The sequence below is a fragment of the Hippopotamus amphibius genome, chromosome 8, assembly GCF_030028045.1.
Source record: "Hippopotamus amphibius kiboko isolate mHipAmp2 chromosome 8, mHipAmp2.hap2, whole genome shotgun sequence".
NCBI classification, from domain to species: domain Eukaryota; kingdom Metazoa; phylum Chordata; class Mammalia; order Artiodactyla; family Hippopotamidae; genus Hippopotamus; species Hippopotamus amphibius.
This window is the reverse complement of record NC_080193.1, coordinates 111,175,440-111,188,379: the sequence shown is the minus strand read 5'-3', so window position 1 is coordinate 111,188,379 and position 12,940 is coordinate 111,175,440. Positions and strand designations below refer to the sequence as shown.

Sequence of the window (12,940 nt, the reverse complement as noted above, 5' to 3'; positions counted from 1 at the left end):
ACTAACAATCAATAGGTCTAAGATAATCTTTTAAAGAATATGAGACTTTCTCTTTGCTCATTTATTACCCTGCTCCAGCCATCATATACATAATTTTTAATATAATTCCCTAGAATAGAAATACCTGTTATCTAAGAGGGACTTTTCAATAAAATAGACCTTTCTTGACACTATTCTATATTTCCATTTCTGAAGAAAGTTCTTACATCATTATTATTTTTCTTGAATATGCTTATATCATCCAATTCCTTAGAAATTATGACTTTCCAGAAAGATGCTTATTTGCCGTTAAGAACTATCAAGGGACACTAAAGTTTCTTTTATATATGTAATTTTAATGTCTCAAGCCTAACCTGAGAACTCAGCTTCATTTTACAGTGTAGATTTATCAAGTTGGGGTGTACTCCACTTTTTTTTCTTCTTGTAATGCTATTCTGCTCTAATAACCACTGTACTCCAAAGGAAAACCTGAAAAACTAAAGAGCATATGAAGTCACTCTTCTTCCTTACTTTCTTTATATCATTCTTGGTACAATATAACTAAAAAGCTTTGTGGGATCCCAGGCTGACTGTATCAGAAAGGACAGATGTCTTTAGAAGTCATGCCCATCACCAATACATTCTTCAGTATAATCTGCTCAATGTTAAGAGGAACATTTTGCAGGGCTGCTAAGGTTAGACACATCTTAACTTCCAAGCCCAAATCTGCAAACTGCCCTCCAGCAGATGATCTTATTGTTACAAATAAACAATGAAACAAACTTTATGATTCATGCACACATAAGTTTCTACATATTTGGCAGCTGAGCAATCAATCTAGAGTTCTAATTATATTATTCAACTATCTGTACTTCATTAAATAACATCCAGAAGTGACTTGAAATGTAAAAAGACATAGAAGAAGAAGAATGCATACTTTGTACAAAAGAATGAGAGACTTGTCTGGCTAGTATATAGTCTGAATCGTTTATCTGGATAACAATAAACAGGACATAACATGAGAAGCAAGACATGGTTTTCGGATTCAGACTCCATTCCAAAGGTTTTCGGGAGTCTTCAGGATCACATACATACCTGTGGCACATGATCCTTCAGACACCACCAGTATCTCACTCTGCTGTTTGCACGCAGCCTGCCGCAGGTAGCACTCATTCTGATAGCTCTCCCCGTTGGAGCCACACACAGGCACATAGTCACTGTTGCACTGGGGAGCACACAGATGTAAGCCTATGGTTAGTGCTGGAGTCTGCATGCCTCTGACATCCTGAACAGATATCATCATTTATAAAAGAAAGCACGTGTCTTCGTTTTCAGTGATCCCCCTGTATCCAGCAAGTTTTTGACCTTGTAAGGACACCATTCAGAAATACGCAAAAGCGGGGCTTCCTAGGGGCCGCAGTGGTTAAGAACCCACCTGCCAATGCAGGGGACACAGGTTCGATCCCTGCTTCAGGAAGATCCCACATGCTGTGGAGCAACTAAGCCCGTGCGCCACAACTATCGAGCCTGCGCTTTAGAGCCTGTGAGCCACAACTGTTGAGCCCATATGCTGCAACTGCTGAAGCCCACGTACCTAGAGCCCGTGCTCTGCAACAAGAGAAGCCACAGCAATGAGGAGCCCGCACACCACAATGAAGAGTAGCCCCCATTCACTGCAACTAAAAAGAAAGCCCGGGCAGAAAAAAAAAAAAAAGACCCAACACAGCCAATAAAATAAATAATTACTTAAAAAAAAAGAAATACACAAAAGCAATGTCAAGTAAGCTAATCAGTCATCTGATTTAGATAGGGAGAAAAAAAGCTTCTAAATTGATCAGGCAGTTCCAACAAAGTGATAGGATAAGCAATAGTAATATAACATATATAATATATAACATCAAATGTATCAATATTCTTTAATTTTTTTATGATATGTTGCTCATTTGGTTTGGTGGAAAAAAATCAGAACATGTTACGACATTCAAGCTATTCAAAAATAGTGTCTGTCTGTGTTTAGAACAGAAGCATATAGCTGAAATGCCAAAGAATTCAGCTACTCCTTAATATGTTTTTCCTCTGTTGAATTTGAATCTTTACAAATTCCTAAATATTTGGATAAGACATTTGAATTACTAATTAATTTTTCATATATCTTTAGACCAGTGGATATTGATGTAGATACAGTGTAGAAAGAAACAGACCATGGAATACAGAAAAAAAAATCGACAACTACTGAACCATATGTAAACTTTATTGACTATTCAAAAGTATGGCTATTAATGTATATTTCATAAAATGAAAAGTTCACTTTTAAAACAACCTCATTACAAAAATGTACACATTTTACAATGGAAATTAGGCAACCTACAGGGTATACTCATCATAATATAATCACACTCTAAGGCATTAGAGATACTTGGCTGTGTTCTATACCTGCTAATTATGCCAGTGATGTGATTATCTACTGATGCGCTACATTGTTTAATTATAACAAATGTAATGATCAAGATGATTATTTGTAAATACTCACCCATGCCAGAAACTAAGTACACCAAATCATACATATACATGCATGTGAAAACACTTCTCTGATTTCTACTTCTTATTAAAATATTTGGATATTTTGATGTGCTAATTCATAACACATATAAAACAAACCAATGATTTAGTGGAGATAACTAGGGTTTTAATATATATGATAATAAACCTAAAACTCTGTCAGAAGTTAAATTCTACTCAAGGATTTATGCAAAAAAACACAACTTCTCAATATGGTTATAATCTGACGATAAAAACCCGAGATTCATTTTCTTACTCTATTTTCTTACAATATCTGTATTTCCTTCCTAACCATTTAGCTCTTGTTCTTTGCCTCTATGTAATAATGGCTTAACTGTCCTAACCTTTTTTTAAGTGGTATAAGACAATGTTCTTTCAAATGAAACTCTTTTGAGTCTGACTTTGCATCTATTATTGAAAAACTTAAATATAATTTTTAACTAATAGTTATGTACTATTCTCCCAATAGTAAATTCAAATCATATGACACTCATAATCACCATAATTGCTAACAAGATAATTTAGATACTAAATTATATCTATTTAAAATTATTTAAATATGATTAAAATGTTTGAAATATTTTAAATACGACATTTTAAAAATCTTTACGTCTACAATTTCTAATCTAGACATTCTGGAAGTTTCTGTATAATAATTCCTTTCTGCAGTTATACTACTCGGCTCCCAGTCTATCTATATTATTATATTTCAAAAACTATTTTGATAGGACCTTTTCACTCATGAGGACCTTTAATTCAATAGGCAATTCATTTCTGACCAGGTGATACCTGTGTAAGGGCTGCCTTCCACAAGCTTTCCAAATATTTATGTACCTGAAAATTGACCTACCATAAAATTGAATATTCTTAACACTACTGAAAAAAAAAAAAAGCAATAAGAAAATGTCAGTAAAGAGTTGAGTTTTCCAGTTAGCAGTACTGAAGAAACACGAAATAAATGGGGGTGGTGCTCATGTCAGAACTATGGCCAGGGAGGCAGGTAGATGGACAGGTACTTGATAAACGGGCTGTGTTCAGGATCAGGGACAGGAGAATGTAGAGAGGATTTATGAGGATCCACTAACACTACAATGGTATCTGAGAACATGCAAGAGAGACCAGAAAGAAGTGAGCAGCTGGTAACATATTATTTACAGTCAGCAGACTTGCTGACCGTTTCAGAAGGCAGATGAGAGTCATAATTAGTGAGAATGGCTGGGCTAGTTAGCTTCTCATGCTCAGGTCCTAGCATTCTTTTTTTATTTTATTTATTTATTTATTTATTTTTTTGCTGTGCGTGGGCTTTCTTTAGTTGCAGTGAGTGGGGGCTACTCTTCGCTGTGGTGCGCGGACTCCTCATTGCCATGGCTTCTCTTGTTGAGGAGCATGGGCTCTAGGTGCGTGGGCTTCAGTAGCTGCAGCACATGGGCTCAATAGTTGTGGCTCACAGGCTCTAAAGCGCAGGCTCAATAGTTGTGGCACACGGGCTTAGTTGCTCCGCAGCATGTGGGATCTTCCTGGAGCAGGGATCAAACCCATGTCCCCTGCATTGGCAGGCGGATTCTTACCCACTGCGCCACCTAGGAAGCCCAGGTCCTAGCATTCTTGTCCCAGGTTACCTTTTAATCTGCATCTCCAACCCTGGTTACAGTACTTTGTGTGCAGATTATGTGGGTCCACGTTTTCTTCTAATCCCTAGATTTTTTCTATTTATCCTTCCCACCTACTTCTGCAGATTATTCAGATGTAGTCAGTAGATGGGGAGTGAGGAGTGGGAAGTATTTATTATCTCTGTCAAGTGCTAGTACACAATGCTGATATGCATCTTAAAATATCGAATAAACTGATAAAGTGCTCATATGCCACTTCTGAGGGATGTAGTAAGCCAAATGTGAAGAGTGCTAAAAACAGAGTTGCCAAGTTCCATGTACAAGCCAAAAGGGAGATTTGTATGGAGTCAAAAAGAGCTTAACTGTAGATTTTCAGCACGAGGTTTTTGGCCCTGAGTACCATGACTTGCACTCATTAAAATGAATAACATACGGAGGTAGCATACTCTAAATCATTAAGGCTCAGGAGTGGAAGTCTGGTCCCAGGTTCTCCCATTTCTCTCACTGCCTTAGTGTAGGACCTTGTGTATATCACTCAACAATGAAATATGTAACAAGTTTACAGCTTACTTTCCCCATTTGAAATGGTTAACCGGGGCATTTGGGAGGATTAACAGTCATGTTCCAAAACACTTTGGGATATCCATTTATGAAAAGAAATGTAAATATATTTGCCTTTCATGATATATATTTTAACTAGCAGAGTTGCCATCTAACATTGACACTAAAGCATGCATGTCTAAAATTAGAAAAATAAACAAAAACAGGCTAATCCTAAGTATAAAAATAAGCTAAATACTATATTAAAATATGCCAAATTATTGGAAATAATTTTTAGTGGTAATCATGAATATTGCTCAGTTTCAGAGAAGGGACAGATTCAGATGTTAGGTGACTTGCTAAAGGCCACATAGTTGGCTGGTAAGAGAAAAAACAAGACTCAGGCCCAGATGGTTAAGCTCACAAATGTATGTGTTGTCCAAACTTCCTCTCAGGGGAAAAGTGATTCTGCTTTCCTTCAGATGTTTTAAAAATCTTAAGTTTATTTTCCAAATATGAGTTTTTCAGTGAGTGATTTTGTTCCAAAATGTCCACATTGCTTAAGAAAGCAGCAACATGTCACACCAGTGGATCCAATGACTTGACACTCTAGAATATATAGAATTTGTTTTGCTACAAACAAAAAATTTAAGTGAGAAGTTTTGCATACAATTTATTGCTTGTTTGGTTAATAAGAATCTCTTTTAACTGAGACTTCAACATCTAGAAGCTATGCATAACTTATATTTTATATATTGTCGGCACCTTCCATAGAGCCTGGCATGTAGAAGGTGCTGCACAGATGTTCAGTGAATTCTATTATATTCCCAGTTGTCAAAGGCTTAGGAATAATGGCTTAGGATATGGCATGTTTCTCTTCCAAAAAAGAAAGATAAAAAAACCTGCATATGTCCCAATCCTTTGATCATTCCACAGTAACTTTTACTTCTCTGTGACTACATTTTTTCATATGGAAAAGTTTCTATGATTTTAAATGAGTGGGCAGGCCTGTGACTGTGGTGAAAGTGACTCTGTGACTTCTGAGGCAAGGATACAGCCTCTACCTGGCTCTTTCTCACTCTCTGGATGCTTGCCCTTGAAACCCAGCCACTGTGCTATGAGGAAGCCCAAATTGGTCCAAACAGAGAGGTCCACATGGAGAAGGACCAAGGTCCCCAGCTGACAGTCCCATATATGAGTGAGAGTCCTGAGAGGAGTATAGAACCAAGCCTTTGAATTCCCTCCCCTACTCAGCTAACACCAAGGGGAGCAGAGATGAGCTGCTTCCATTAAGCCCTGTCCAACTGCAGATTCATAAGCAAAATAAATGTTCATCGTTTTGAGCCACTAAGTTCTGGGCAATTTGTTATACAATCGTAGTTACTGGAACAATTGCAGATCTAAAGTGTGGCTTATTAAATGAAAACATTTCACATTCAAATTAAATGATACATGAGAAACATAAGCCTTCATCATATTTCTAAATTATAAAGTGATCATTGATCATTACATATTAATTGATATGACCAGTGCTATCTATGAATAGTTGTGTATGTGTCTTCTTTTCTTCCCCCCTTCCTTCTTTTGTCCAGCCAGCCAGCCAGCCAGCCATCCACCCACTGTCTCCAAATTTTCAAACCACAATTGACTTATCAGAATGACCAGGATACCATTTGGTATATAGAGAGGAAGGTAGGATGTATGATTGCAGGCCGTTTCTGGAACTCATAACCTAAGAATTGGTCGTACTACATTTGATATCGAGTTGTCTACAATAAACTGGTACTTTTGTTGTTGTAACTAATGTTTTTATTTGCATGTATAATGTCCTTGAAAAAATTAGATTTGGTGTCAAAAAACCTAGGCTCTTGCTTTAGGATCACTGCTTAATGGTAAGTTATTTATATTTACAGGTCTTAATTTCCTCATGTGTAAAAGGAGGAGAAAATAATTATCTCACTCAGTTGTTAGAAATAAATGAGATAACATGTTTGAAGGGTAGAATATGTTTATTATAAATCATCCAAGAGAGGTGAAAATAAATATTTGTTCACCTTAGTGCTCCAATAGTAATCCAAACTGGAAAACATAGATTATACATACACACATATACCCATTTCTCTTTGAAATTTATCTCTCAGCCAGAAAGACCACAGTTGGCACCTCATTTTGAATAGAAGAATTTGGACTTGTATCTGAGAGCAGGAGAAACAAGAGCAGGTGACCTAAGCTAGTTTAGAACAGTATATAGAAAAATAGATTTTTCAGGACATCTGCCTTTTCATCAGACTGGGTAAAAAAAATTCTCAAATTCATTTGTAAGTATTGGAAAGTATTGAGTCAAGATACTCTTAGCTTAAAGTATCTTATCTATTATTCTTTGCACAACTTGTACATTTTCTTTGATCTTGAACTTAATTCAGCTGCTCTATATTCCTTGTATGTACAGAGTCTAAATTTTCCACTAGGCAAATGTTTATTTTCTCCTGACAGACTGACAACTATTGCAAAGCACCAACTAATAGCAGCAGTAATCTAGTAGTAAATTTAAAATGCTACAGGCATTAGGAGAAGGAAATTTACATTTTAGTTTCTTATTCAAACTTGTATTCACTCTCCACCCCCTGCAATTTATTCCACTCAAAGATTATTTAAATTAATGACAAATGTAATGGGCTGACCAAATGCATGAAAAACATAAATACCTTTGTTTATAAAAGTTTTACCAAAACCCTTTGTGCAAGCTGAAAACTGAACACAATTTCTTTAATAAAAAAACTACAAATTTTCTTTTAGCAGTAGGCATCCATTTAGAATTTTGTGAACTCCTCTTTTTTCTCTTGGTGAAATCTTGTTATAACTATGGCTTTCCATTTGAGGAACATTCTTCTTGGTTCACTTTTTTTTTCTTGGCTCATTTTATACTGTTTATGAGTTCACTTCTTATGTCTACCCTTGGTTACGAAAATAAGACAAATTTCTGGGAATTACAAACTGAAAAGGGAAAGATCCACAAAATCCTGTGGGTCTTGAATTAATGATTTATCCAACTATATTTTCCCCTTAGTTAATGTTTGGGGAAAGTATGACTTGCAGAGTTCTTATGCTCCATCTCTCTCAAGTAGTTCACTGAAAGAACATAATTACATTGCTCAGTGTGGCTAGAGACCTTAGAAACTGGTGTTGCAGGAATATTAAATATGCATTAATGTTTCCAACACTATAGTATAGTCTAAAGACTGTAGCATGGGCCCAGCAATAATTAATCACCAGGTGGTGGTGCACTTTACAACCATCAGGTGTTTATTACTTTTCTTAGGAAGAAAAAAAATAATGTCCAAGAAGTTTTTAGCTTGGACATTATATAAGCCATTCGAACAAACATATTTAAATGTGAATTCCCTTCTCTTTCTCACTGGGAGGCTGAAATATTTAATTTTCATCAACAATTCTAAATATTACATATAGTTGGTCCTCCAAATCTGGGAGTTCCACATTCACAGATTCAACAAACTTCAGATAGGAAATATGCAGGAAACAAAATTCCAGAGAGTTCCAAAAAGCAAAACTTGAATTTGCCACATACCAGCAACTATTTACATAGCATTTACATTATGTTTACAATGTTTACATTGCATATACAGTGTATTATAAGTAATCTAGAGATGACAAAGTATACAGGAGGATGTGCATAGGTTATATATAAATTCTACATACTTATATATAAGGGACTTGAGCATCCTCAGCTTTTGGTATTTGTGGTGGTCCTAAAACCAGTCCCTGTGGGTACTGAGCGACCACTGTACTATAACAAATTTAGACCTGAATTTGAGTTCTAATATTTTATTTGTTTTATATCCTTTTTATTTTTTTAATGTTTTGCTTAAAACATTGGAAGACTTTTCCTTTATCCCTGGTATATAATTTCATTAATGGGAATCTTCTCTGGTTGAACCTTATGTTAGATTTCATGTGTGTTTTAAAAAGTAATTCAATAACACTCAAAGGTGAATATATCCGTACAGCATCTCTAATACTTGAATTATAAAAACATATGGAGAGAAAAAAAGGTTTATAATTCACATGGTAGAAAGCATTTATTATATGATGACTATAATAATGTCATTAAGAGTTCTATCTTTAATAAATACTAATAACCTAGTTTTGATAATACCACTGATGTAATCTCTCTTTCTCTTTTAATTTTTGTTTATTCTTTTAACATGAGGCAAAGCGCATCTTCTTCACATTTATGAAATGACTTTTGTCTATTTGCACTCTTTTGGATTCCTCATAGGTTCTGTTGTAATTGAGTGTGGTATCCATGAAAAGTTGACAAATATTAATAAGTGCCATGAATTTCAAACTAGCACAGTAGTTTGAAAGTCACACTGATAAGGAGTTCATTTAAAAATTTAACCAGATTGCCAGGATAATAAAACCCAAGGCCATTAAAACAGAGCAATATGATCAAAAGAAGATAGCTCCAATCAAAAGAACAAAAGTATAAATCCACACTTCTAATCCAACAATGATTTTGACTATTATCCCCAGTAGATGACTTGTAGCATGCATGTTAGAAGGGGAACAGAAACATAATTTTCCTCTGACACACCAAAAGAACATCCTGAAGCTTTCTACCTCCAGTGGCATTTATAACTGTGGCACATACATTTCTCCAAAAAGCTGTGTCTTTTTGACATCAGTTGGCTCTCCTGCCAGTACTTTTGTTTGGTGCCAGCTTTCCTCTTAGCTTGTATAGCTATAAATTGCCAAGTGATGGGCTGTAAAAGAAGATTTCTGCTTTGTAGTCTTGTTAATGAATTAGAAGATGCAAATATCAGACTTCTTACCTTGAACTGACAGACGCAAGTCACAGTGTCTCCAATTCTTAAACATTCCCCATCAAATTTACAGGTGTTGGTGTCACAGAGGAAGAGATCATTTTCTCTGTCATCATAACCTCAAATTTAAATAGAACACGCCAGTCATTAAACGTTATAGACAAAAAAAAAAAAAAAAAGAAAGAAAGAAATATCTTGAGGCTTTAAAAGAATTGCCCTAAATTTTAATTCCAACAACCACAGCAGTTCTGCAAGGTCATTCTTTACTGATAACTAAAAAATTCTACTTAAGTGATTAATGCTAGGTTGTTTTTTCCACAACTCTTTTTCTAGTCAATTGTCTTTTAATATTCTTTTTTGATAATGCTATTTTATTTTAGCTTGGGTTAATACTGGCTGTGGTGAATGAAGATTTAACACTTGCTTCTTAGCTTCCTTATTTTTTTTCTCATTAAGTAGACTATAGTTTACGACCCCCCAAATTCACATTTTAGAAAAGAGATGGTGATGGTCTCTGAATGCCATTTTACCATTTCTCCATCTTTAATCATTCTTTTGCTTTAAGGTCTGCAACAACCCCTTATTTGGAATTTTTCCAGACAAAGAGGAAACAAAGCCCCAATAATAAAGATAAACAGGCACAGTGTTTTCTCTGATGGTCTGTCTGGCTCAAATGAAGATTGATCACCTCCAAGTTAACAGGGGTGGGGGGGGTGCCAGATTCTTGACAATCTGCCTGGAAACCCAGTTCGCTTTCTTTAGTTTCTGCAGATTCCTGCAAGATATCTGATAATAATGAATTTCTTGATTGTCAACCCCAATTTCACATTTAAGTCAGTTATTTCCTAAACCAGTACTGTGGTTAGGGATAAAGCAAACTAGTCATGTTGGGTTGCAAAACTATCAACATTTCAAACAACTGATTTTGCAGGTTGCTTAATATTCCTATTATAAAGCACCTAAAAGTGATTAGGTACCTGCAAAGTGGAATTTAGCCTTTCCAAAATAGCATATATGCACACATGAGCCACGAAAAAGTTAAAGAAAACATGTTGAGTTTTATAAAAATGCCAAATTTAGAAATTGCCAAAAACAGAACAAAGGCAATATATTGACCCAAATCTAATAGGGTTGCAAATCTCAATTTGTCTTTAAAAGCACAAAGTACAATGATGCATAATAATTTTCCTCGCAGAATTTACATCAGTAACTGCCCAGGAAGACATATTCTTTTATCCTATAAGTTACAGTTGGTCGTTCCAAAGTTACATACACTTCAGCTCACATACATCCCTGAAAGCCACTTTATTCAGAGCTAGATTCAACTTCGGCAGAATTATATATACAGAAGATGAAAAATTACATACACACTTGCTAAAACTAGAACAGACCAGACCTAAGGGACAATACCCAGGCATGTTAATGGAGTTTAAAATGCCAGTGAAACCACACCACAATCCCGCCAGTAGACTACGGGCTGTCACACTGAAATGCAAAGCTACTCGGACAGTGCAGCAACTCCCATCCTCGGGCCCTATTTAATTAGGAAGCTTCAGCAGTGCAAAGCTTGCCAAGCCCTCGCGTTCAGACTCCGAAGGGACCCGAGCAAGCAAGAAGAGCGCCTGACGCACTCCAAGGAAGCCTGCCCAGAAATGGAGGAGTCAGCGCCCACCGGAGTCGGTTCCGCCCTCCACCAGCCTACGCGTGAGCCTGCCCGGCCTTCGTCAAGCCCACCCCCGCCTGGAAGACGGACGAATGATTCTTGTCTCAACTTCTTGCGAACACCTAGGAGCTTGGGGAGGCAAGAGAGAGGCCTCCCAGGGATGCAAAAGCAATGTCTTTTGCAGCCAAGTAGAGAAGGAGAATGTGTATGCGTGTGTGTGGGGAGAGAGAGAGAGAGAGGAAGAGAGGGAGGGAGAGAGAGAGAAAGAGAGAGAGAGAGAGAGAAACTGAATCTCTTGAAACCCAAGCTCCTTTAGAATTTGTGTGACCTGGTCTTGAATGCCAGACAAGTGCACCCTCATGGCACTTTTGCCAGTAATCAGTGTTTCCCCTGCAGTCACCATTTGATTTATTGCTTTCTCTCTCGTTCTTTCTCATAAAGTTATTTCTCTCTCTTTTTTGCTAGACTTTTTTCTTTGGTGATAGCAAAGGTTCTGATTTAGTGTTTCCCCAAGGGGTGGTGCTCTTTTCAGTGAATCCACAAAACCATCCCGTTTAATATTTCTTAAAATCTCCGCAGCTCCAATTCAAGTGCAAGGATGCAAAGGTTCCTACACCTGCACTTTCTGTCCTCCCCAGGCCTTCCGCCCCCTTCCTTAGAGGCCTGGAACAGTCCTCTGTGCTCCTCTGGGTGGAGGTCGGTGGTCTCAAGGGTTTGGGGCAGTCTGGGTCAACGGGTTGCGGAAACGCACTTGGATACGTTGGTCTGTACTGGAAACTCGCGTTCCCTATGCGGGGTTAGGGGGTCGGGGGCTGGGGTTCTGGACTTACCAGAGCAGTTCCAGCCGGTGGGCGTTTGGCAGTCACTTAAGGAGGTAGGGAAAGCTGCGAGCTTCACCGGGCGGGCTACGATAAGTAGCGTTATCGGCAGCAGCAGCAGCCAGCAAAAGCCCTCGCAAAGTGTCCAGCTGCTGCACTGCCGCGGGGACTCCCACAGCACCATGACTAGTTCGCGCAACTCTGCAGCAGCAAACGGCTTCCGAAGAACACAAGATCGCGGGGGTCAGGCAGCGGGCTACTGAGCATCCCGCGGACGGCGGCAGCAGAGGCGGCGGCGGCGGCAGTGGCACCTGACGGGGAAGCAGCAGCCAAACCCACGCATGATCTCCAGAGTTTCAGCAACATCCAGTGACCCGGCTCAGCCCCGGGAGCGAGAGGGTCGTCCACCGAAAAGCCGCTCCGGAGACGCGGGAAGCGGCTGCCATAAGCAGAGAGCTCTGGCAAGCCGGGGCAGCAGGAGGATACCGGAGTCCAGAGGGCAGATGACAGGAGCCCAAGGAGGCTGGGTGCAGGGAGAGTCAAAGCGCCCCGCAGCCTAGGAGCCGCCTCTCGCGCTCTGCCGCCCGCATCCCTCTGGCGTTTAGGAAGCAGCAGGTCCTTAGCCCGCCCGGGATCACGTGGGAAGAGGCAGTCGGGCGTTGATTGGCGGAGAGGGATGCAGGTCCCGGGAGGGAGGGGTCGGCGAGGAGGTGCTGGGAGGAGACGACGGCGGATGCCACAGATGGGCTAGCTCACCGGGCGCTGGCCCGAGTGGGGCTAGGCTGGGACGGCTCAAGTGAGAATCGCGGGCTTCAGAGCGGGCGACTCCCACACCTTTACATACCACCTGCCCTTCCACTCTCCGCCCCAGGACGCCCCCTACCGAGCGCTGGGTCAGATCTAGCGCCCCTCTTGCGCGCGTGACCC

The 12,940-nt window shown here is 39.0% G+C and overlaps 1 protein-coding gene across 2 annotated transcripts in view; it reads right to left on the bottom strand.

Moving 5' to 3' along the window:
* Nucleotides 1-12,608, bottom strand: part of TMEFF2 (transmembrane protein with EGF like and two follistatin like domains 2) — a 240,125-nt gene extending 227,517 nt beyond the window's left edge. Inside the window, exons 1-3 of one of the 2 annotated variants that reach the window (XM_057745707.1) lie at nt 12,026-12,608; nt 9,542-9,651; nt 1,075-1,204 (exon numbers count right to left, since the gene is read on the bottom strand). In XM_057745707.1, coding sequence (XP_057601690.1) covers nt 1,075-1,204; nt 9,542-9,651; nt 12,026-12,197 — 412 coding nt within the window. In that variant the 5' untranslated portion in view covers nt 12,198-12,608. The remainder of the gene's footprint in view (nt 1-1,074; nt 1,205-9,541; nt 9,652-12,025) is intronic. The other variant, XM_057745708.1, reaches the window with a different exon arrangement.
* Between the last annotated feature and the right edge of the window lie 332 nt (nt 12,609-12,940).